Here is a 26360-nt window from a genome sequence, read left to right as displayed (position 1 = left end):
TTGTTTCTGTCCTCGATGCTGTTTGTTGGCTGGATTGTGTTACCCCAGGAACAAGCACCTCGTGGTAAGAAAGCAAGCCAGGGAAGGCGCTGGGAACGGTGTGGAGTTCAGTTAAAACCTAAAATGGAGGCTATATCGCTCAATGACAGGTCATCCTGGGGAGAGAGAGAGAGCGGAAGTGCGGTCCACCTGGAGAAGCAGGTTTTAAGGAGCAGCGCACTGGACCAGAACGATGACACTGGGGCAGATTCCTCACTCGGTCCTTACCCGTCAGAAAGCATTGCCATCTCCCCAGGCGCTGGGCTCTAAGGGTTTCTGAAGAAATGGCTCAAAGTGCTGTGGAAGCCACGAAAGAATATAATCGACAACCTCCCACCCGGTGCTGGAAATTAAAGGGCATGCGTGTGCGCGCGTGCATGTGTGAGCGCGCGCGCACACACACACGGAAATCCCAGCAGAGCCCTGCTCAAACTGAAGCCTTTGGGCGATCCCGCAGGCATGCTTATGTGTCTGCGGTGGATGATGCCTTTAACGGTGGTCCTGCCAAATTTGCCGTCTCTCTGCCCGGGCCAGCAATCGTTCGGGAATTCTTTTAAACAGAACCCCACCCCATCGTCACCGGGTTGATTCTGACTCATGCCATGTGTATGGGAGCAGAATAGAGCTCTCTGTGGGTCTTTAGTGGCTGGTATTTTGGGGGGCCTCGATTGCCAGGCCTTTGTTCCAAGGCTCCTGTTGGTAAACTGGAACCTCCACTCGTAACCATGTGCACCACACAGGGGCTTTATAATATCCATTGGAAGCTCAAAAAACACTCAGCGGTCCCCTGCATCCATATGGGTGGTAACTACGTCAGGGATGCATTTGAGCTAACAACCACCCTTGGCATTTGCTTGGCCCTGTGTGGTTGGGAACATTCCCTCCCCTTCCATCTCGCTTAATTCTTACAACCCGACTGGAAGGATGGGTTGGGATGATTGTTGCACCGAACCATGTAGAAACCCAAGGCTCAACTAGATTAAGAAAGCCGCCTGGACTCCCTAATTCTAATGGCTGCTAGTCCCCGGTGCTCTCCATGCTATCAGACAGAGTTCATGTATGATAAAATCACAGGTCACCTTAACATCACAGGTAACCTAAGCACAAACACACCAACCATCAGGGTTTGGTACGCCCATGAACGATCCTGTTCCAGTGAGCTGTCAGACGGGTTTGGCGTGCTGGACAGAAGACAAGGATTTGGGGAAAGCTGGGGAGAACGGGCTCATCTTTCAGTCGCCAGAATGCTCTGTTAAAAAAAAGGCCAGTCATGGACACTTCTTCCCTGGCTTTTTAAGTATCATGGTGGCCCTTTTTCCTTATTCATTATTGGCATTTTATCATTATATTCCTATTGTTTTATCCTTACCACTCATTTAGATTGTGTTCTTTATGGTTTTAGTGGGGTTTATCCGTTTGTGAAGCACAGAGGGATAATAACTGATGGCAGAGTTTGTAGGGGGTGTGAAGGGAGGGGGGTATGGGGAAAGGGAATTTGAGAGTTCTCAGTGAAGGTGGGAGGGGGAGTGAGCACTCGACTGAAGGTGATTACAGAACTCATTTAGAAGGTGATTTAATCAAGGGGGCAGGGGGAGGGGAATGTTCTGCCATTGAATGTGCTAATCATATCTCCTGGATATGATTGAACTATTGAATCGGGTGACCAGTGGATGAAGTGCCGATAAGACTTGCTTAACAATGTCCATCAGATCATGTCATTTGCCTCCTTCGGACCCTTTAACGGTCTCTTCTTGTTGAGAAAGTTTTGATGGAAAAGGATGAACATGCACAAAGTATGTGATAAGCTCCCAGGAGCCCCGCCTGTCCCCAGCAGTTATCAATTTGTGACCAATCATAGTCCTTCCACACCGTCTACACTCTGCAGACATCCTATCATGCCTCCCGCCCCCTGCATGGGATCCAGAGTTCTTACTGTGACCTGCAAGACCCCGCTGACCTTGATTGCCCTTACCTTGCCCTGTCCTCTCCTCTTGCTAACCGTGTGATCTAACCACACTGGCCCTCCTGCCGTCTCAATACGTATGTTCTTGCAGGACTTTGTGCTTGGCGCGGTGTCTGCTGGGCATGTCCTAGTGCCTGTTCTCCTGGACACATTCGCTAAATCCAGGTCTGCGCTAAACAAACAAACTCTGCAGCCTTCTCTGAGAGGGCTCCCTTCACCACCTACTATGAGGGAGCTCCTGCTCTGTCTAGCATATCTGTTTTATTTTCATCACGGATGTTTTCAGGGTGTTTTTCTAATTGCTTATTGTGTGTGTGTGTGTCTGACTTCCCCTCCCCTCCAAACTCCTTCAAAGCAGAATCCCTGCTGTCATGTTCCGTGTTATGTTCTCCTAACAGAACCTGGCCTGCTGGGACTCTCTCTCTCTCTCACACACACCCACACACATACACACCCACACACCCACACACACACACACACATACACACACACACACACACACCCCACACACACACAATTTTGTGTTAATAAAGGGATCTCGGGTTAGGTCAGTCCCCCCAGGTACATTACCAGTTTCTTCTCATTCTTCTTGCATCTCTGTGGTGTTTTTTTGTTTGTAATTTTTTTTTCCTGTAAGGAAGTACTGGTAGGGAAGTCAGAGAAGCTGGGCTGCTAACCACAAGGCCGATGGTTCAAATCTACCAGCTGCTCCCGTCTCCGAAGCCCTCTATGGGGGTCACTGCAAGGTGTGCTATGTGCTCTTTCCTACTCAGTTGCGCCTTCATTTCTGGTCGTCTTCTCTCGGGTGCTGTACAGTTATGCCTTTGTTACCTGAAGGCCGAGTCTGGCCTGCGCTGGACTGGAGTGTCCAAAACCACCATGGAATTCCAGTTGCGTCATCACACTTAGGAATGATTTTGGAAACTCTAGAATGTCCTTTGGGTCTTGACCTTAAAAGGCTCCGGATTGTGTTTTATTAGAATCGGCTCTAAATGGTGGCGATTGCTCAACACACAAATGTTGGCATGAATCGAAACCCATTTTGCTCTTTCATCTTAGGAGACTGAGAAACTCACGTGTGTGGAGATGAAAACGTAAACTAAGCTGGGCAGAAAAGAATGAGTCCTTTAAGTGGCTCCACCTCAGAGCTGAGCAGGGAAGTTGACTAGCTGTGAAAGGACATGCGATTGGGACAGTGTCTGGCCCTGGAATGAGACTCACATCCAGCAGCCAGGGAAAGTGCAGAGCTCCCAGAAAAGGGAAAGGATGCGAGCTGTGGGCTATGGTGGGTGGAGGGGGCACCACATGCCATCAGCAGGACCCTGATGTGGGGAGTGGGTAGACCAGGACTCAAACCAGGCTGGTGTCGCTGACAAGCTGGGTGACCTTGGGAAAGTGACTGACCTTCACTTTTTGCCTACTTCCATTTCCCTCTCTGGAGAACAAGAGAATCTGTATGTATCTGTGGGGGCATCATGAGATTTAAATCCATAAGCATATCCCGGGGTACACAGGATATACTCAACATCCAGACTTTGCTAGTGATTTGTGACTGCTAATTTTGTTACGTTATTCAGGCATGGGGCTAGCTCCTTTTCTGGCGGCCATGGTTTGCAGAGTGTACGGCAAATGGGCAACTACGAGTTGAGCAAAGAAAAGCACAGTCCGGTCTGTCCCCCAAGAGTCCCCGCTATGAATTTATCATCACGCATTCCCCGGATTCATCGCCCTGATGGAAAAGGAAGAATGACAGGGGACTGCTCTGAATTTAGGACATGTTAAAAGAGTCAAGGGCGCCGAGTGGCAACCTGGCTGATTGAAGCAAATACATCTTGAGTCAAGTACAGTCCCTCTGACCTGTGGCACCATTCTGAAACCTTGCAAACAGCACCAGCATGAAACTGGTGAGAGGCTTATTTATGTAAGCAAGTTCCCACGAGCTCCTCCTTGACGGGGGACGAGCACTCAGTGCATGGCAGCCTCCTCCGCAAAGGTCTTTGAGGAACGGCGAGTCTCTACAACTCTCCCACTCCTTCCGGTTCCTGTCAAGTCCATGTGGACTCCTGGAAACCCCACGTGTGTCAGAGTGGGACTGTGCTCCGCAGTGTTCCATAGCTGATTTTCTTTTTTGGAAATAGATGACCGGGACTTTGTATGGAGGAGCTTTGACATGATCTTGAACTTGCTATCTTTGGCTGGCAGCCTAGTGCCGTAACCATTAGCACTGGGAACCCAGTTGCTGCTCCACAGCTGCAGCTAGTTGGGAACCAGGGAGCAAGGAAGCGAGGTGGTATGCCAACTGAACTAGGAGACCTAGCTTTGCTTTGCGATCAACTTTACCTGGTAACTCGGGGCAACTCAGACTTTCTAAATTGTCCACCAAAGGACTACAAATCAAGTTCCCAGCACAACGAAGTCCCAACTGCCCTTTAATTGCTCATTGGTAACATCAAGATCTGATTGTCGGCGTGAGAGGGTACTTTCGGAGAAGTAAAGACCCTGGCATCAGTGGCTACGCCCAATCTGGTAATGATCACTTCTGGTTTTAATAGAAGTGCTTAAAAAAGATTTATAGGCTTTGAGAAGCTTATGACTAGGTTTGAAGGCATTGTTCAAATACTTTAAAAAAAGAAAACGAAGGCCAATAAAAGGGGATCAGTCGTCTATTCAGCATTCTGGTCAATTTATGAAGCAAAGGGCCAGCAAGTCCACGGACCAGGAAGTCAAGCTATCGTTGCAATGGGTCTGAGCTGTGTAGCTCTCGGAGTCCCGTTTGAATACGGCATTTATTTATCCGGGTGTTTTTATGGGACCCCAAACTAAGAAGAAAACTCAGGATGGTTGAAAGGGAGAAAAAGACCGGGAAGCTCACCCACTCCTCCCTTATCTTTGTGCTTCGGCGGTGAGATGAAAATATGTGTTTTGCAAGAACGAAGAACAACCCCATGAGCTCACAAACTACAGGATGCCACCATCCGTCCATACGCCAGCCCACAGAGCATCACAGCCCCGTCTCATTGGCCCATAGCTTTAACCATGACAGCCAGCAGTATGCTCACTTTGTCCCTCACCATTTACTGCTGCCAGTCCTATGAGTTTGTTGCTCATGCACAAAATAGTAGATTTTTCACTAATACTGTAAAGGTGAAATGTTGGATGATAAGATAACCGATACGCGAGGGGTGGATGCACATCATTCTTTGGAGAATAAAAGAAATGGATAGAAAACAAGACGCACGAGCATTTTAAAGCACTGGATAGATGAATCCTTTACAAGCGCACAGAGGATAGAACGATGTGAGTGCATGTATGCGACGGGACTTTCACAAAGTTCATGACAAACATCCCATGGTCTTCTCTTCCCCCGTGAGCTTTTTGAAGCATCCTATTAATGAAAGGTAACAATGTTGTGTGCATTGATCCGATGGACTTATAAGTGCTCAGTCTCAGAACAACCTCGTGAATTATGATTGTCTCTAGTTTACCGATAGGAAACCGAGTGTCAGCTGAATTGATTCGCCTCCAAAGTCACACAGTAGTAAGGCATTGAACTGCATTTAAACCCAGACAGTTCAAGCTGTTACTCTTAACCACGGGGTGACGTTGTGTTGTAAAGAACACCAAGTGATGTTTCTTTGGTGTTTCTCCTTCACATTACTTTTTAAGCATGTCAGGTGTTTAATGCCTTGCCTATGTTTTATCTCCACGGGATGGTTAATGTCTTGTCTGCACTCTGTCTCCACGGCATCATCATCTTTCCAATATAACCCACATTCGAAAATTAGAATTAGTGTGGCTTCCCTCTCTTCCTTAACAATCACATGCCACCGCACAGGGATTCAAGTCTACCTTTGCGTATTTTAAAATAAATGTTTCCTTTCTTTTCTGCTCTGCTGCTTTTGAACCCAACTTAAGTTTTTGCTATGCCGTACTCGAACTGTGGCGGCCACCCCTCACTTCCAGCCCGTCCCTCCCTGGAGATGGAGTGAGGATTTGGAGGTGGGGCACACTTTAGTACAAACGAGTTGAGTGGTTAGCCTAAGGTTCTAGTGGAGACGACAGCTATGTAATAGCTTCTGCTCCTTTTCTTGGCTCCCTTTAAGTTGCACACAAGAACAAGTGAGGATCACCTCGAGGTGATCCATTGTGTTGGGAAGCTTCCATTTGAGACGCCTGCTTCGTAACACCACCTTATGTTTGCATCCCAGTTCACGCTTTTATATGCACATCATTCTGTTTGTCTTTAAAAACAGCTCTGTGTAATGGGAAACACCGGGATGGTCATCATCGCCAAGTTTCCGTTTGAGGAATCTGAGACCCAGCTGCATGAACGACCTATCTGTGGTTCCACTCCATGATTGACACAGGAGGCTGGAAGTTCAGTTAACGAGAGGGCAATGTTTTCCTCGAGATGGACTTTGACTTTGACGTGAAAAAATAAGAAGCATTAGAAAATTGAGAGCCAGATTGGATTTCCATCCCAAGGAGTAGCCTGCCAATTTTTCACACTTCCAAGAGCAGTGAAGAAGACTACAGAAAGTGTGCCATAGTTGGTCATGTATGATGCCAGCATCATTTAAATGTTCCCAATCACAATGTGGGAATGACCTATCTGGGAGTAGAGACAATGTGCTCTGAATTTGGGAGGTCAATTCTATCAAGAAATGCCACGAACATGAGCAAGAACTGATATACATAGGAATCCCAATTGATGATGATCATCATTCCATCTGGTCAACCACAAAGAACCGGAAGGGAGAGTCAGCATCCCTTACTTTGTAGAAGTCTCACAGAATGAGAGAGAGATTCTGTCTGTCCAAGGTCACCTGAACTTGTGTTTTTTTCCTTGCTTTACAATGACAGTTTTCAGATAAACTATTTGGAGACAAAAAGAATGGGACTGATGGTCCCAGGGGGGATACTGGAGAAGGGGAGGTAAGAAAAGGGAAGGTGACAGAGGTGGGGTGGGGGAGAGGGGTGGACAAACCCAGGGATAATGGAACAACAAGTGAACTAAAATCAGTGGAGAGAAGGGCATAAGATGCATAGTGGTGCTTAATCAAGGGTAATGTAACAGCGAGGAATTACTAAACCTGAATGAAGGCCGAACATGATGGTGGGACAAGAGGAAAACAAAAGGAAATAGAGGAAAGAACCAGGAGGCAAAGGGAATTTATAGAGATTTAAATACAGTCATATGCATATGTAAATATATTTATATATAATGAGGGGAATAGATTCATGTACTTATATCTATATGTTAAGAATTAAGGTTGTAGATTGACATTGGGCCTTGATTCAAATACTCCCTCAATACAAGAACACTTTGTTCTAATAATCCGGCCTTATGTGATGCTCACCTTCCCTGACATGATTGCTGAAGACAAAATAGGTGCATAAGTAAATGTGGTGAAGAAAGCTGATGGTGCCCGACTATCAAACGATATAACATCTGGGGTCTTAAAGGCCTGAAGATAAACAAGCAGCCATCTAGCTGAGAAGCAACCAAGCCCACATGGAAGAAGCACACCATCTTGTGTGATCATGAGGTTTCGATGGGATCAGGCATCTAAGACTCAGAACAAAATCATACCCAATGTGAATGGGGGTGGGGTGGGGCATGGAGTGGAGACCCAAAGTCCATCCGTAGACAATTGGACATCCCCTCACAGAAGGGTCACAAGGAAGAGATGAGCCAGTCAGCGTGTAATATAGCACTGATGAAACACACGACTTTCCTCTAGTTCTTTAACGCTTCCTTCCCCCCACTATCATGACATCATTAGACCTTACAAATCAGATTAGACCAGAACATGCACACTGCTACAGATAGGTACCAAAACACAGGGAATCCAGGATAGATAACCCCCTCAGGGCCAACAATGAGAATAGAGATACCAGGAGGATAAGGGGAATGTGAGGGGAGAAAGGGGGACTAGACCACAAGGATTAACATATCACCCCCTCCCAGGGGGACGAACAACAGAAAAGTGGGTGGAGAGTGACAGAGGATGATGTAAGATATGAAAATAACAATCTATAACTTATCAAGGGTTCATGATGGAGGAGGGAAATGAGCTTATATCAAGGGCTCAAGTAGAAAGAAAATGCTTTGAAAATGATGGCAGCATATGTACAAATGTGCTTGACACAATGGATGAATGTATAGATTGTGATTCATGTTTCCCCCAGCAACGCCTGTTAACAACTTGTCAAATGAGTGGAGGAGCCTCACTTAAAAGACCATGTTGTGGCTGTGTTCACGAGGGGGAACAAAAACCAGAGATTATTTCCTGCACTTCCTGCCAAGAACAGCTTTTCAGAAATGGGAAAGATTTCTTTTTCTTGGACGACCACGAGAAAGCAAAGAAAACCCTGGCTGCTTGTGAGTCACCCCACAGCAGATCCCCATGAAAGGATCTCAGAGCAGCCCCACTTGCTGGGTCTCACACTCGCTATCACCGGGAGGAGCAGACTAGAGCTAGTGATCGGCACCAGTGCTCGGGGCTTAATGGTGACGTGTTGGGCTGCTAACTGTAAGGTCAGCAGTTTGAACCCACCAGCTGCTCTGTGGGCGGAGGATAAGGCTTTCCACCCCCATGAACAGGTACCATCTCAAACGCCCACAGGGGCAATGCTTCCCTTCCTGCAGGGTCACAGTGAGTCAGAATTGACTTGATGGGAGTGAGTTTGTTTTTCTTTTTCTAGGATCTCAGCCTGTGTTCAGATCTTGTCTCTCACCACTCCACGTCGAGATCAAGAACAAGTTGTGCCTAAATGTCATCATCTATAAAATAAGGATTTGAATAGTTTGTTCCTACATCTTATGGTAGGGTTGTCAAGGAAAGCACAAATCGATAGAAGATAGATAGATGACAAAATCACATATTTATATGAAAAGTATTCATTGTTTGTATAAAATTAAAATGTGGCATTCTGTGTTTTATATGGTAACTTCACCATATAAAGTTGTCCAGGTGAGTGTGTGACATAATGCACATCAAACTCTCAGAACAGTGCCTGACATTTAGTACAGGCTCAGTCAGCTCTAAGGAGCATCAGCTGCTAACTGCAACGTCAGTGGTTCAAATATACCGCACACCCCTTGGGGAAAAGCTGAGGTGATTTGATTCTGGAAAGATTTATAGCTTGGAAACCCTACCCAGAGTTGACTAAACGAACCAGAAACAATGTAGTTGACTAAATGAATCAGAAACGATGTGATGGCAGTGGACTCAGTTCACTTGCTTGTGGGTTTTTAGCATTAATAATGTCCGAGGTGCCTTGCTTTGGTTCTGATGCTCTCAAAAATTCCCTAAGGATTGTCATTGATATATAATTTAGCCACTGATAGCTAACTGTTCTCTATAATCCATAAAAGAAGAAAATTACATCTTCTGGCTTAAGTTCTGAGATACAGACGCTTTGATAAGGCAACGGCAGATGTATTGAGATGCCTTTTATCTCTATCCACTTATGGAAGGAGGCATCAGTTAACTGTTAGAAAAATAGTCACCATTAGCCTTGTGCAATATGTTTTGTGAGCTACGAGATTTACCTTTATAATTTTGCTTGCCTCGGGAAGAATTACCCTGCAGTTCTGGAGCTCGTGAAAACCACACTTAACTTAGTAGGCAGAGAATGTTAGCTTAGGCTACAGGTAGAGCATGGATGAAGAGAACCCGCCACACACCGCACACACACAGGTTACTGGGATCTCACTGTACCATCTCAAAGAGGGTTGTGTCCTGTGAGCTTCTTACTGAAGGGCCACAGCACTGGCTGCGCTCTTCTCCAGACCCCCCACACTGGGGGAAGGAACTTAAGAACCCAGGGAAAAGTCGAGCCGACCCAGGTTTTTCTAGAAAGTACGTAGCATGATCCCGTTTCGGTCAGCACAGAAGCCTGATGGTGGTTTGTAATTACTTGGTGATAGGTTTTCCAGCATCCTCCTCTCTCTCTTTTATTATTGACTTGGAACAAGTAAAATAATTTCCTGAACTAAGACCATGATTTACATAAACGTATGACCAGGGGGTAACTCCATAGACGAGAAAGACATGAATTCTGATTGAGACCCCCAAACTGAGAAATTTACAATGTCATGTTTAATTTCTAATTTGAAGCTGACTCCAAATTATAAAAATATGCTTTGGCTATTTCTTGTAGCGAGAACATTTACTCTTTTTTTTTTAAGTGTCCCCTTTGACTGTAGAAGTCAATTATGTAAGGAAGGCAAAGGAGGCACAAGGGCCTACGAAAGACAAGAAAGTGGGACAGAGTGAAACAAAGAAAAAGGGAGGGAGGGAGAGAGAGAGAGACAGCAAAACAAACCATCCGAGAGCCACAGAGGGAGTCACACGAGGACTCACGTGGGCAGGGGCAACCCCCACTTCTTTTCCAACCCTTCAGCCAGGTGTGTGCCCTCAATGCCAACAGTGTGTTTTGTTTTGCTGACTCCAGGCATCAGGCACTGTCCTCAGTCCCGTCTTGTCATCGGTACCACTGATGCAGAAAAAGCCGATTCTATCTACATCAGAAAGGCACCCTAAAAACCCCCAGTTTTGTTTCATTGTCAGGCCTCAAAAGCTATTCAATATATATAGATTTCAACTTCTCGATAAACAGAAAGACAAAGGGGAAGGAGCCGCGTAATTTGGAAGATGTCTTTGGAAATATTTTTTTTTAATTATAAACGAATCATCATTGAACAGATCGAAGCTACCTTCCGCCCTCCTGTAGAAACAGCACCGGCTAGCGCTTCGGGCCCAGCTGCAGCCAGCGAGCGATCACCGGCGCCTGTCTTGGAGGCAGTTGTAAAATCAGCCAGAAAATAAACCGCAGAGGCAAAAAGAGTAAACCCGATCTTGTCAGGACCTGCTAGGTCTTCCCAAGGGGAACCTGCCGAACTTGATTATTGAGTCTGAAGCCCTGCAGGTCTGTGGGAGCCAACAGGGGCGGAAAGTGAAACCCGACACTTGGTGTTCAGATCCTGCTGATAGAAGAGGTTTCTTTAAAAAAAGGAACCAAAGGGTAGGGAAACATCTACTTACCAAGGTCACAAACTTCAACTCCTTGGCCGCCACACCTGGCTCCAACCAGCAAGAGAGCAGAATGGAGATGCTGAGACCCAGGCTGGCTGCCCTGGCCAAGAGGAGTGGGCCAGCTCTCATGGTGGGGAGAGCTGCTTTGGACCCGAGTGAGGATGGATGTGCTCTGTCCACTGGAAAAGACTTTTGAAGGGAAGACTCCTAAAGGGATGAAAAGGGAAGGAGGAGCCAGACTCATGAATAGTCAAATTTTCCAGGAAGTTTGGGGCGGGGTTTGGTATGTATCTGGTCACATAATTTTTGAGCTGCGAGATTACAATCACCTTTATTTCGGTGCCGAGGACAGTGAGTTCCAGGGCAGGGAAACTCTGCTTGTTGCTTAAGCTCACACCCACAGCGCCAAGGGTCAGTACTGAGACTCAAAGGGCAGCAACTTATCCAAATCAGAGATGAGAAGAAGAGGTGTCCTGGAAAGGGAACAACCAGGTCTGAGAAGAGAGAATGGTGACACCCCAGGAAAAGCACAAGGCCACCGGACAACGACTGTGTGTGGTACTTGGCCACAGGAACCTCACTTCCGGTGTCGACTTTCACCACGACACCACCAGGGCTCCGTCAGAAAGCCACTGTCCATAGATACTCCCGTCCTTCTTTCTGCTTGAAGTTTTCTTTGGAGAGGGCATGATGCCAACTTTTCCTTTGCGCTGTCACTTAGGAAGGGGCAGAGCCTGGCTAGAAATGACAAGTCAGGGACTCCTCATCTTTCAGGGTTCCAGAATTACAGAAAGAGACATCGGAAAGAAGTTCACGTGCTGGTATGGCTGGGCCCCTTTCATCCGCTGTACTTGACTCCCTGTTCGACAATGCTCTTGAAGCCTCTTGAAGTATTTTTAAATTTACCAAAAAAAAAAAGAAGAACCATTCCTTGTAAATATTCAGTCAACCCTTAAAATATCTGGGACTCCTCCATGCTAGAGTAGGGTTGGAATTCTCTTTCTTAACCGGGAGCAGTTTAAAAAACAAGCAACCCCTACAGCTCTGCCTCATGAGTCATCAGCTTCAACCATGGCCTCGCTCTGTAGATGAGTCATCCTTGCCTCTAGCCGAAGTCTCATCCGGCAGGCAACCAATGGAGGACAGTGATCAGGACTGATGGAAGTTGGTCCATTTCCCCCAGCCTGTCTGTCCCATCACAGGTTAAAGCCATTCGGATGCCAGGTGAGGTTTTGGTGCACACCTGTTTGGCTATGGTGCTCCTCCTGTATCCATAAAGGGGGAAATGGTGGTTTTCCCTGGTCCATTCCACTGACTTGTGCTAGGAGGGCTCTGCTATCGTGTGATCATGGGGTGTCCTGGAATGTGGTGTGTGGGAGAGCGGTGTTGGGAAACATGTGAGAAGGATTGCAGTGAGGTTGGGGTTGGACATCTCGGGACCTGTGGCCCTTCTTTGCAGTCCCCATTGTCATCCTAATGGGTGAGTTTCTGAGGCGATGGGGGCAGGAAAAGGGAGTGAAGGTACAGAGAGGCTGTCTGTCCAGGGCAGAGAGGGAATTGCCACACGGATCCCCACTGTGTATACTGTGTGCATCAACAAAGGAAGTCCCCACACCCGTTCACCAACCACTGGCTTAGTTCATAACCACATTCCTTCACTGGTGGCAGGTGCCAGCGTCTGCTGTGCGATGTCTAATCCTCTCACTTATCAGCCTGCCTCATTGTTCTCTTCTTCTTCTTCCTCGTTTGGCCCTGGGACTAATATGTGGCACCATTCTGGCTACCGCCTCCTTCCTTCCTAAGATGACTCATTTCCGATGCTACCTTTGCCACGCTCTGCTCTGTTAGCAAACCCTCCTCCTCACGCTCTTGCTGTCTGTGCTCCGGCCTCTGAACTCTTTCTCGTTCGCCAAATGAGAATGCCAACCTCAAGGGCTTCTTAGAGAAAGAAGCAGGATGAAGAAAAAGCACCTACTTGAAGAAAAGAAAGTTCAACTCGAATGCAATTCAACCAGAGTTGAATTCAGTGGATGGTATATATCTCTATTTTAAACTATATCTATACTGGTCATCATTCTTACCAGGAAGAGAGGCTGAGCTCAGAGCCTCTCCATGACCCGGCTGTTGTCCCACACTGAAGGAAGATCTCAGGTGCGAATCCAGATTCTGACCCGCGGCCGAGAAAAGGTGTGCACTGAATGAGTGCGTTTATTGAAGGGGTTACCTTGAGAACGACTCCAAAGGGCCTTTAGCTAATTTTTAAGGCCTGACAAAATGTGGAGCCGGACCTTCTATTGTGCTACTGGCAGACCACCCACCCTGGGCTAGCTTTCTGGTGGGTCTTCAGCTATTGGCTGGTTCTCTGGCTGGTTCTCTGTAGTGTATCTCCTCTTTCCAGGTATCTGCATCTCAGCACCCAGACTTCATGTTGACTTTTGTCTCAGACACAAACCCAAGAGCCTAACCAGTCATTATAGGGGTAGTGTGAACATCTTGTCTTTCTCCACCCAGTCTTTTCATGGTCACTGGTCTCTCCTTGCTCGGGTACTTTGTCTTGTCTGCCTGTCTCTTCCTCTGTGCTGCAGAGGTATGTGCGGCAGTTTCTGCCAACTTCCTACCTCCACCAAATTCCTAGTGCCAGCCTCCATCCAACACCACATAACTCCCTCCTGGAACACGCACGGATGTAGGAGGAGAAAGATTCAGGACCCTCAGAATGGAGTCTAGGAAGACCCGAACACCAGAAAGCTGAGCCTCAAAGAGCCTCCAATCGAATGAAACCCATTTTAGAACCTTTTAGTTTCTTAAACCTTGAAAACTCATAAGGCCTTGGAAAAGATTTAGGGGTTATCTGGACTGAACATATGGGTATCATAGTATTGAAAATGAGACTTGAAAAAATATGGAGATGTCTTGATTCAAGAGGTCAGGGTGTCAATGTTTTTACATGAGCAGCAGGACTTACTGGCTGATTGATGTGTGTGTTGCTTTGTAGTGCCTATCTCTCCAAATGTGGTTTAGGGTACAGAAAGGCCACATCTCAAATATAAGTTGAGAATGTTGATGACGTCTTAAAAGAGACAGAGAGAACAAAAAGGAACAGGTATCTCATCCAGATGAAGGAGGCCATTAGCACGAGGTCAAAATGGTGTCCAAGGATCCAAATTAGAAGCTAGTTGCATAAGGCAAGGAACAAAGAGATTGGCCACAAATGCGTGGTTGGTGCTGCCAATACATCACATTTACATTTAGCGATACAGACTCAGGACTGGCGTCCTGACTGGGACACGTACATTGTTAGATGGAAGTGCTTACAAGATTGGTCCAGGGTCTTCTGTCCAGTGCCCAAGACAGGTCTCCATCTGGATATACCCAGGAAAGACCCTAAGAGAGACTGCTCCTCCTTGGGCTGGCTGGAGAGGGGTGGAGGTAATCTCCTTGCCTAGACACTCTTCCTGAGGGCAAGATCATCTACATCCTTGGTTAATGATGAGAAAGAATTCAGTGGAGGCTTAATTGGTTTGAGGGATCCTGCACATGGATGTTTGGGCTGTCGCTGCCATTCATAGCCTTTTGCAAACTGGGGTGCTCAGAATTTATGCTCTCATCCATATTTCAAACGTTCAACCTGTAGTTAGCACAGTGTCAGGAAGGTCCATAATGGAACAGGTTGGGTGACTGGAGGAGCATACGACTACACGGAGATTTGCATGCAGGAAGTAGATGCATCAGGAAATGCTCCGGTCGAGCATCAGTAGGGAAGAGAAAGACGCAAAATGGGGCAGAGGGAAAAGTCAAACTTCAGCGCAATGGTCATGAATGTAGCAACCGATCCTGCCAAGAATGCTGAAACTGAGACCTTCTGGGCTTGTCCCGAATTGGGACAAAGGAGCTAAGTCTTCTTACCTATACATTGGCAAGTCAGGGGATGCAGGATATCCCTGGTAAGGAAGGTATGTGACCAGAGGTGTGTGTTGAACAACGTCAGGGGACACATTTTGGGAGGTTTCAACTCCTGATGGGGCTCTGGGTGTTGCAAACAGAATCCATGGCATAAAGCTAATATTTAGCAAAAAAAAAAAAAACATTCATGGTAAAGGTGTAGTATGCCACTAGGCCTGTTTCTAGTAATGAGTCTGAATGGGAGCCTGAGACCAGCCATCAATGCACTGGCTGTTCACCAGGTAGGAAGGTTGTATTTAATGTCTCTGTGATTGGCAGTGCAAAGCCACCAGCAGTTCCAAGGGAGAAACACAGGGCATCCTACTCCCGTAAACTGTTACAGTCTTGGAAACCCACAGTGCAGGTGTGTGTGGGGTGTGTGTGAGGGGGTGTCTATGAGTCAGCATTGACTTCATGACAGTGAGTTCAGTTTGGGTGACTTGTAAAGAACTCTTTAAAAGACAGTAAAGGGTGACAGTCTTGGAAACTCATAGGGGCAGGCAGTCCTACCCTGTCCTGTAGGGTCACTAAGAGTCAGCAGTGAGTTTTGCTTTTTTGTGTGACTTGTAATTGCCTTTACAATTGTATTATCTGACATTCGGTGCCTTTAGGGCTTCTGGGCATTCAATAATATTGAGGGACCCATGGTCAATATCAGAGCACATTACTGCAGGAGAGCTCTGATATAACGTTAGCTGCTTTGAGGCAAAATGTTAATATGTGCTCAGAATAAAAGTGCTCTTTCCTCTACCCTTCATCTGATGTTTCGTTGTGTATGTACCCTTGGCATAACATGATGACTTGTTTGTTTGTTTGATAAGTAGCTAGACATTCACCTATCAAAGTATTAGATTCATAAAATGGGTTATAGAAAGAAAATAATAGAAATGTTATTGTTATTTATTTTTGACCTAGTGGGAAAAAAGGAAACTTTATAATGGAATTTTTAAGTTACAGAAGAATATTTTACAATGGAGGATTATTTGGGACCCCTAAAGGAATGAAGCGCTGACTCCTGCAGTCCAGAGGCACCTCGAAAACATTGTACTCAATTAGTGAAACCAGACACAAAAGATTAAATGCCGTGTGACTGACTGTGGTTCTAGGAAATGCGGAGACAGGCAAATCTACAGAGGGGAAAGGCAGCTTCGTGCTTTTCTGGGCCAGAGACAAATGGAAGGATGGGAGGAAAGAGGCTAAAGATGAGGAGGCTTCGTTATAGGGACCATAAAAAGGTTTTAGAATTGCTTGGGGTGATGGATCACAACTCTGACTATACTGAAAACCATTGAATTATATACTTTCCATGGGTGAATGGTGTGGTACGTAACTTACCGTATATTTGAATCTAAGCCGACCCGAGTATAAGCTGAGGTACCTATTTATTATCTGGGAAACCAGAAAAACTGATTGACTCGAGTATAAGCCTAGGGTGGAAAATGAAGAAGCTTTTGGTGAGTTTCAATAATCAAAACAAATGAAAATAAAATTCCTAAAAATTGAGACATCAGTGGGGTAATGTATTTAAATATTTATTTAAAATAAAAACATAAATAAAAGGACAAGTCATTTAACATTAGTAAACCAGCACAGTAAGTGGGAAATAGGCTCAAAAAAAACAATAAGGTACCAACAATTATACCTTAAGAGTACTATTCCCTGAGCTCAATCAGCAACCAAACTAAAATGTAAAGAGTTAAAATCCTTCAAAACTGGATTTCTCATCATCATCCATATCCCAATGCAGTGCTTCAGCTGGTGTGAGGTCATCATAGACGCTGTCCTCACTGAGATTGCCATCATCACCATCACTGCTGTCCTTTTCATACAAAGCGCAGTCTTCACTGCCATCCATAGCATTACTAATACTATATTTCTGGAAGGCACGTCACACCATGTCTTCTGGAATGTCTTCCCATGCATCTCGAACCCATTTTGCTATTAACTCTGTCAGGCTTCATGAGATTTCCTCCTTTTGTTAGTCGGGCTTGACCAGATGACATCCATTCATGCCACATCCTTCACACACGGTCTTAAAAAGGCTTATTCAGAGATACACGTCATAGGACGGCTCTGATTGGTTAGATGTGAGTAAACAAACATTCAAAGCCCTGCAGTGTCAGTGGGGCTTTGAATCAACAGTGGAGAAACAGCAATCACCCGCGAGATAACAGGCGCTTGTTCCGGTACCCTGGGGTGGGGGGAGCACCAGCGAAATGTTACACCTCGCTGGGGTACCACTGACCTGTGTATAAGCCAAACCCCATTTTTTCATGCTTAAAAACTCGGCTTATACACGAGTATATACGGTATATCTCAACAAAACTGTTATAAAATATTGAAGCCTCAATATACTATCGTTGACAATCAAGGTATATAATTAGCATGACACACATAGTTATTGGTATGTATCATAGGTTTGCTTCACTTCATGAATGAACACATCCGGGAAGCACTGTGGTTGTAGTTGTTGCTGCGTGCTGCCAAGTGGATTCTGACTCACAGCAAACCACGTTACTGAGTGCAACTGGCTCGTGGGTTATCTAGGCTGAAATCTTTATGGGAGCGGATCTCCAAGTCATCATACAAAGGGCTACTGGGTGGGTTTGAACCACCTACTTTTCAGTTAACAGCCAGGCGCTTAACAATTGGCTTAATAATAGAGCTCCTCTGGACACCGTTAGTCTATGTTACTGTGTACCACGCAGACCGGCCCTGTTGGGCAGGCTATGGCTCAGAGAGACCGCATGTGTATGGAAGGAGAGCCAGGCACCCTGGGGTTTGCTGCAGTCAGTTCTTCGGCAATTGATTGTTAGGCCCTCTTTTTAAGGAGCCTCTGGGTGGACTTGACCGTCCAGCATTTGGGTCATCTATTGAGCACGGAAATGCTTTGTACCCCTGTGGTCTCCTACACTCACATGCAGAACGTGTAGACTATTAAAGTTGTCTTTCTCTGCGAAAGACAGGAACACAACCACAGTGACTTAAAATACCAGTTCATTATCTCAACACTTCCTCTGGGTCAGCAATACAGGTACCCCCGCAGTGGATCCTCTGCTTCAGGGTCTCCCCGAGAGTGGCAATCAAGCCAACAGGCAAGCCTCGTGTCTCCTCACAAGGCTTGGTTAGGGAGGGCATCATTTCTTAGCTCCTGTGGTTACTACCAGTATTCACTTTCCTGTGAACTGCTGGGCAGAGGGCCTGCATTCCTTACAGGCTGTTGGCTAGAGGTTGCCCTCGGTTCCTTACTGAATGGGCCTCTCATCAAAGCACAGGTGCTGAGAAGGCAGTTGGAAAATGTCCAGTCATCTTTCTAGAACTTCTAAGATATGAGCTCAAGGAAGAATCTCCTGCAAAATTTCACAAGGTGTGGGCTTTAAGACCTCACTCCCTGAACTCTGGCTCCGTCCTTTCAGACAGGATGAGTCAGAATGCCCAGCTGGGGTTTCTTAGGCACAGAGGCAGTAGGTGAACATCAACCGGGCCACTCCTGAACATGCCTTTTGTGTTGTGTTTCTCTCTGCTTTTCTGAAACCCAGAACTCAATGACCCAAAAGAACAGAATGGACAGTGTTTCATGTCCAGGAGTTCTGGAAAGTAGGTCTAAACCCAAACCCAAACCTGGTGTCATCCACTCGATTCTGACTCATGGAGAACCAAGACTTCTTGTTTCCAAGATGACAGATCTGTAAAGAGGCTAGCTGTTGTATCTTTCTCCCAGGAGCGGCTGGTGGGTTTGAACTTCTGATCTTTTCATTAGCTGTCACGCACTTTAAGAACTGTGCCATCAGGGCACCTAGATCAAGGTTAAGGGTGAGTAATAGAATTTGCTGACAAACTGTTTGAAGACCCTCATCTTACCCCCTAGGAAGAAGCCTCGGTCGTCCAGGTACTGGCAAGAAAGATAAGGTCCACATGTTTTCTCACCGTTCACCACCGGTCTGGTGACTTAATAGAACATCCTGGCAGATATTGTGCTGTCCTCTTCAATCTCATTTTCTCTCTCTCTCTCTCTCTCTTTCTTTTTTTATTTTAAAAAGCTCTTCTTTCTTTAAAAAAATCATTTTATTAGGGGCACAATCCAGACATACATCAGTTGTGTAAAGCACATTTGTACATTCATTGCCCTCATCATTCTCAAAACATTTGCTCTCCACTGGCATCAGCTCCTCATTTTTTCTCCTCCCTCTCCACTCCCCCCTCCCTCATGAACCCTTGACAATCTATAAATTACTATTTTGTCATATCTTACACTGTCCAAAGTCTCCCCTCATCCACTTTTCTATTGTCCTTCCGAAAGGGAGGAGGTTATATTTAGATCCTTGTAATCGGTTCCCCCTTTCTACCCCACCCTCTCAGTATCGCCACTTGCACCCCTGGTCTTAAAGGGATTATCTGCCCTGGATTCCCTGTGTTTCCAGTTCCTATCTGTACCAGTGTACATCCTCTGGTCTAGCCAGATTTGTAAAGTGGAATTGGAATCATGATAGTAGGGGGCGGGAGGTGCGGAGAGAAAACACTTAGGAACTAGAGGAAAGTTGTATGTTTCATCGTTGCTACACTGCACACTGACTGGCTCATCTCTTCCACATGACTCTTCCATAAGGGGATGTCCAGTTACCTACAGATGGGCTCTGGGTCCCCAATCTGCACTTCCCCTCATTCACAGTGATATGATATTTTTGTTCTGATGATGCCAGATACCTGATCCCTTCGATACCTTGTGATTACACAGGCTGGTGTGCTTTTTCCATGTGGGCTTTGTTGCTTCTGAGCTAGATGGCCGCTTGCTTGTTTATCTTCAAGCCTTTAGACCCCAGATGCTATATCTTTTGATAGCTGGGCACCATCAGCTTTCTTCATCACATTTTCTTATGCACCCATTTGTCTTCAACAATCATATCGGTGAGGTGAGCATACAATGATATGATTTTTTGTTCTTTGCTGCCTGATAACTGATCTCTTCAGCACCTCGTGATCACGCAGGCTGGTGTACTTCTTCAATGTGGGCTTTGTTGCTTCTGAGCTAGATGACTGCTTGTTTATCCTGAAGCCTTTAAGACCCCAGATGCTATATCTTTTGATAGCTGGGCACCATCAGCTTTCTTCACCACATTTGCTTATGCACCCGCTTTGTCTTCAGCGATTGTGTCGGGAAGGTAAGCATCATGGAATTCCAGTTTAATAGAACAAAGTATTTTTGCATTGAGGGAGTACTTGAGTGGAGGCTCAATGTCCATTTCCTACCTTAATACTAACCCTATACATATATGCACATGTATCTATTTCCACATCATCATATATAAATATATTTACATATGTATATGCCTTTATTTAGACCTCTATAAATGCCCTTTACATCCAAGCTCTTTCCTCTATTTCCTTTTACCTTCCTCTTGTCCCACCATCATGTTCAGCCTTCATTTGGGTTTCAGTGATTCCTCTCGTTACATTACCCTTGGTCACGCCTTACCAGGCCTCCTACATCCTCCTCACCACTTATTTGGATCACTTGTTGTTCCCTTGTCCCTGGGGTTGTTAACACCACCTCCTTTACCCCCACCTTCCCCTCTCCAATGTCCCCTGGTACTGTTGGTCCATTGTTTTCTCCTCCAGATTGTTCATCAAGCCTATCTTATTTAGACCTACAGAGATAATCACATGCACAAAAAACAGACAAAGCAAAACCAAGCAACAAAAGAAAACTGAACAACAGCAACAAGCCAATGACAAAACAAAACAAAACAGCAAGAAAGAAAAGCTTGTAGTTAGTTCAAGGACTGTTTGTTGGCTTTTAGGAGTATTTTCTGGTTGAGTCTGATGGGGCACCAAGCGCTGGCACCAAAATCTATTTTTGTTATTCCCTGAGTACTTCGTTGCTCTGTTCCCCTTGCTGTTTCTGTTTCATGCCCTTAGTGTTTTGCCTGAATGTGGTGGGTTCAGATCAGGCGGAATTCCCATACTCTGTAGGGATATGGGTCAGTGACGGATTTTGTGTCTCATAGTGGGGCCGGCCATATGGTCTTCTCTGTGGGTTGGCTACTCTGAGTGGGAATCTTGCCATCAAGGCTTGGTGGGCTAGGATGTGCTCCACTTTCTCTTCCTCCCCCTTCATTTACTCCCATGTACTCTGATCAGACATGTCCCTCTACCTGAGCTATAGATTCAGTGCTGCCCTCTGAAATAAATGTTTCTGGGGGAAGAGGCAGGTGTCCACGTAGTTGAGGATGGCCCTTCAGACTTCTCCACTGGTTGCCTACTCCATGCTGGCATGTTGCATTCACATCTTGGAGCACTGGGTTGAAGTCTGGTCACAGCACCCTCCCCTTGGTGGGTCAGTGCCCTGCGCCCCCACTACCCATTTCTTTTCTTTTTTTCCCTTTACCTCCTCCTTTTTAGTTGAACATATGTATCCCTGAATTTGGTTTGGCCCCTACCATACTAGCTGGTCCTCACCCCAGGAATGTTTGTATACAGTAACTTTTTCCCTATGCCCCCTTTGCATGTTTTTTTTAAAGCTTACCTCAGCAGACTCATGTTGTATTTGTCCTTTTGTGCTTGGCTTACTTTACTTAGTGTGATTTCCTCCAGTTCTTCCCATGCAGTGAGATGCATTATACATTCATCACTGTTTTTTAGTGATGCGTAGTCCTCCATTGTACATATGTACCACAGTTTTTAAATCCACTTGTCAGTTGATGGAAATTTGGGTTGTTTCCAGCTCCTTGTGATTGTGAACTGTGCCACAATGAATGCTAGAGCACAGATATCTGGCCATGGTTTGTTTCTTGCCCCTTCTGGGTATATTCCCAGTAGGGGATTGCTGGGTCATATGGTAGCTCGATTTCCATCTGTTTTAGATATCTCCAGATCAATTTCCATAGTGGCTGTATATACCTATAGGTCCACCAGCAGTGGATGAGAGTTCCTATATCACCACAGCCCCTGCAACACTTGTTGCTTTCTGATTTTTTTTGAATTGGGCTATCTTTGAGGGTTTTAGGTGGTACCTTATTGTTGTTTTAATTTGTATTTCTCTTATGGCTAAAGATGCTGAACATTTCCTCATGTTCATTGGCCATTCAGATTTCTGCCCCTGTGAAGCTTCTGTTCAGGTCCTTTACCCACCTCCTCAGGGGACAATTAGTTTTTTTTTCTTTTTGGAAGCTAGCAGGTTATTATAGATTTTAGTAATAAGGCCTTTGTCTGATGTGTTATTGCTAAAGATGTTTTCCCAGTCCATGAACTCTCTTATTCTCTTAGTGATTTTTTTCCCCAATGTACACAGGTGTTTTATCTTTAGTACATCACATTTGTCAATTTGTGCCTCCTCTGTGTTTGTGTCCTTCCCTATTTCTGATAACCTAAGTATTCCCTGTGCCAAAATTCTCAAGTTGGTTCCAATTCTCTCATTGATGGCCCTAATAATTTGGGGTTTAACTTCAAGGTCTGTGATCCACCTCGAGTTTATTCTTCTGCATGGAATGAAATCAAGGTCTTGCTTCATTTTTTTTTGCAGTAGAGATCCACTTTTTCCCCCAGCCCCACTTGTTAAAGAGGGCATCTGCTTCCCATTGGATACCTTTGGGGCTCCTATCAAAGATCAGTTGTCTGTATGCAAGTAATTTTATTTCTAAGTTTTCAGTTCTTTGCCATTGGTCTGAGTATCTGTCATTGTACCAATACCATGAGGTTTTGACAACTGTGGCTGTATAATATGTGCCAAAGTCAAGTAGAGCAGGATCTCCCATTGTGTCCTGCTTCTTGAGGAGTTCTCCGCTAATTCTAGGCTTCTTCCCTCTCCATATGAAGTTCATAATCAGTTTTTCTATTTCTTTGAAGAAAGATGAAGGTAATTATATTGAGAGTGCATTAAACTTATATAGTGCCTGGGGCAAAACTGATATCTTCCAATCCACGAGCATGGGATATTCTTCAAGTTGTTGAGGTCACGCTTGGTTTCTTTTAATAGTGGTCTGTAGTTTTCCTTATATAGATCTTTTGTTCTTTTAGTCAGGTATATCCCTAGATATTTCAATTTGTGCTTGGCAATTGTGAAAGGTACCACCTTTTTTATCTCCTCTTCTGTGGTCTTATCTGATGTGTATAGCAGTCCAATGGACTTCTGCTTGTTGATCTTATATCCTGCCACTCTGCCAAACTCCTCTATTGCTTCCAGTACTCCCCTTGTCGAGCTTTTGGGATTTTTCCATATATAAAATCATATAATCTGCAAATAATGATAGTTTCACCTCTTCCTTCCCCAGACAAATACCTTTGAGGTATTTTCTTTGCCTATGTTGTTAGCTAAATCCTCCAGTATGATATTAAATAAAAGTGGGGACAAGAGGTATCCTTGTCTGGTCCTCTTTTTCAGTGGGATTGTATTAGTCTTTTCTCCATTGACTACCACGTTGGGTATGGTTTTTTCATATATAGCTTGTCTTGTCTTGTCTTGAGGAATTTTCCTTCCATTACTATCTTCTCAAGTGTCTTAAACAGGAATTGGTGTTGGATGTTGTCAAATACTTTTTCTGCACCTATCAATATTATCATGTGGTTCTTACAGTTTTTCATGTCAGTGTGGCGAATGATACTAATGGTCTTTCGTATGTTGAACCATCCCTGCATCCCTGGTATGAATCCCACTTGGTCATGGTTCTCAGCTTATATTTGTCTGTAGACTTGAGATGTGTCTCCTGTAGGCAGCAGATTAATGGGTTGTGTTTTCTAAGCCAGTCTGTTAGCCTCAGTCTTTTAATGCCTGAGTTCAGCCCATTGATATTCAGGGTTATTATCTCCATCTGCAGACTCTGTGGTGTCATCTTATACCTTTTGTGTTGAGTGTTTTCCTTCCTTCCTTTCTTATAAGTGTTGTGTGTGTGTGTGTGTGTGTGTAGCATTCTTGACTTCTTTCCATCCTTAAGCCAATGCTATCTTGGGGGCTGTTTTCTCTTTGTTGCCCTCTGGGTGAGGTTGTTCTGTGTGGTGGCTTGGTGAGTGTTGTTCTTCTGTCCATACTGGGTCTGCAAGGGTCTTTTGTAGGGCTGGGTTTCTTCTAACACATTCTTTGAGTTTTTCCTTGTCTGGGAAGACTCTTACTTCTCCATCTATCTTGACTGATAATTTGGCTGGGTAGAGTATTCTTGGGTTTGGATTGTTTTCCTTCAATTTTTTTTCAATATCTTACTCCACTCTTTCCTCTTCTTCATAGTTTCTGCTGATAGATCTTGGCATATTCTTATTTGGGAAACTTTATATGTGATTGCTTGTTTTTCCCTAGCTGCTTTCATGATTTTCTCCTGGATAATATAACTATTATATGTCTTGGTGACTTATTCTTGGGATTCAGTCTACCTGGTGTTTTATCAGCTTCCTGAATGGTTGCCTGGTTTTCATTCATTAAGCTGGGGAAGTTTCCCTCTAAGAATTCCATCACTATTGTTGCAGATGACATCTTTGGTGTATCTTTCTCTGGTAATTCAATAATTCTAATGTTGTTCCTCTTCATAGCATCAGGCATAGCTGTTAGGTTTTCTTCTCTGATGATCTTATTAGATTTTTGTTCATGTTTGCTAAAGTCTGCTTGACTGTCCTCCAAGTCACTGGTGCAGTTCTCTGCTTCCTCCAGTCGATTCTTGAGGTTTGTGAGTCTGCTATTGGCTTTTATTATCTCCTCCCTAATCTCTTATATTTCCCTTTGGTGGGTGGCCTTTATCTCTTTTATCATTTCATCCTTTTTCTGTATTGTTTCCCTCATATCCTGTATGACTCCAAGCAGCATCCTGAAAATTTCTTTCTGTGGCAGGTCAATGTCTGCTTCTTCTATGTATATTGTTATGTTCAGGACTACTTCTGCCACTGCCTTTTGTTTCTCCTTTTTTTTAAATTGAGATTTTTGAGGCCAATGACTGTTTGGGTTGAATTGTTTTAGAGGAGCCAGGTGCCATTTTCCAGGGAGTTGAAGAGCACTGGCTCTCTCTGAGAGACTTGTAGGAATACTTGTTTGAACAGCCTACAGCTAATTTCACTAGGTAATTAGCCTACCACTTTATCCTCCTGTGGCTTCCCTCTCAGGAGGGTGCCCCAGACAGCTGGTGGGTTGCCTGCTTTGGTGTAGAACACCATGAAAGGAGGGCGGAATTGCCCTGGCCAGGCAGATCACTACGGAGGTTGGGCAGAAGTTCCTGCAGCAGCTTGGAATGTTGGCGAGTGTTGGCCGAGCTGCCTTCGGCTGCGTGAGGCACAAAGGAAGGCAGGTGGAAGTTCCCTCAGTCACATGGGCCCACAGAGGAAAAATAGGATTTCCTTCAGCCACACAGGCAGGACTTCCCCGGTAAGAAGTTTGTTGGTATATCCCCTGGTGGAGGTGGGCAGGGCTTTCTCAGCCTTAGGCTAGCTTCACCAGGTGGAGCTCACCTAACTGGGTGGGAGGCAAGCGTAGATGCCCTAGGCTAAGGGGAGTAGTCCTGAGGTCAGTAGGCAGTGGAGTGTGAGAGAACAGAGAAGAGACAAAGAGGAGGGGGGAAAAAGTAAGCCCACTGAGACTGTGGGGAGATAGAGAAGAGAGGGAAACAAAAGTAACAATATAGCTGAGCCCTGATCCCTGCCCACGGGGCTGAAAGGGTTTAATCCCTGCCCCAAGGCAGCAGCAAACTGTTGACATTAAGCCCCTGCACTGGCTCCAAATGGTTCCGGCTCCGGCTGAGGCAGTGGCGTGGCTAAAGTTAAACCCTAGCCGGCCCCCAATGTGGTAAACCAAAAGCCCCAGGCCCTCAAAACCTTGTGAGTCTGTTCCTACTTATCTTTATGATGCTCTTCCTGTGATCCAGGCTGTTGAATTTCCTTCTATCTCATCTTGATAAATCCTGCAGCATAAATCATCAGCATTCTAGTACGGGCCTGCTTTATTTCAAAGGCAAAAACTGACAACTGCCTCAAATGCGATCCTATCTCATTTTAAAATAAATGAGTATTGAAGAAGCAAAAAGAGACTAAAGAAACATTACTTGCTTTAAAAAAAGAGAATTATTTTGGGTTTTTATTTACTTCAACTTCATCCACAGGGTCTCTACTGATATTAGTATCAAGCCCATACCAAAGAAAGGGAACTCACAGCCACTGAATCCATTTCAATCGTATTGATTCAATAGGACAGATTAGAACTGCTCCCTAAGGATTAATTACATTTTGATAATGATCACACACACACACACACACACACACACACACACACACTCATACACACATGCAGAGACACCATTGGTCATGGTATGCAAGAAAGCTCACAACTTGTACTTTTTAAAGGAACATCTCCAGGCTATCCTACACCCATTTAGAAAGGCCCCCGTTTTTTGTTTTATTTTTAATTT

The 26360-nt window shown here is 45.1% G+C and overlaps 1 protein-coding gene across 1 annotated transcript in view; it reads right to left on the bottom strand.

The window, feature by feature from the left end:
• Window positions 1-11175, bottom strand: part of ACP3 (acid phosphatase 3) — a 52022-nt gene extending 40847 nt beyond the window's left edge. Inside the window, exon 1 of the mRNA XM_075547899.1 lies at window positions 11056-11175. Coding sequence (XP_075404014.1) covers window positions 11056-11175 — 120 coding nt within the window. The remainder of the gene's footprint in view (window positions 1-11055) is intronic.
• Between the last annotated feature and the right edge of the window lie 15185 nt (window positions 11176-26360).

This window comes from Tenrec ecaudatus, chromosome 4 (assembly GCF_050624435.1).
Source record: "Tenrec ecaudatus isolate mTenEca1 chromosome 4, mTenEca1.hap1, whole genome shotgun sequence".
Lineage (NCBI taxonomy): Eukaryota > Metazoa > Chordata > Mammalia > Afrosoricida > Tenrecidae > Tenrec > Tenrec ecaudatus.
Note: the sequence above shows the minus strand (reverse complement) of the source record. Positions and strands in the feature narration are given on the sequence as shown.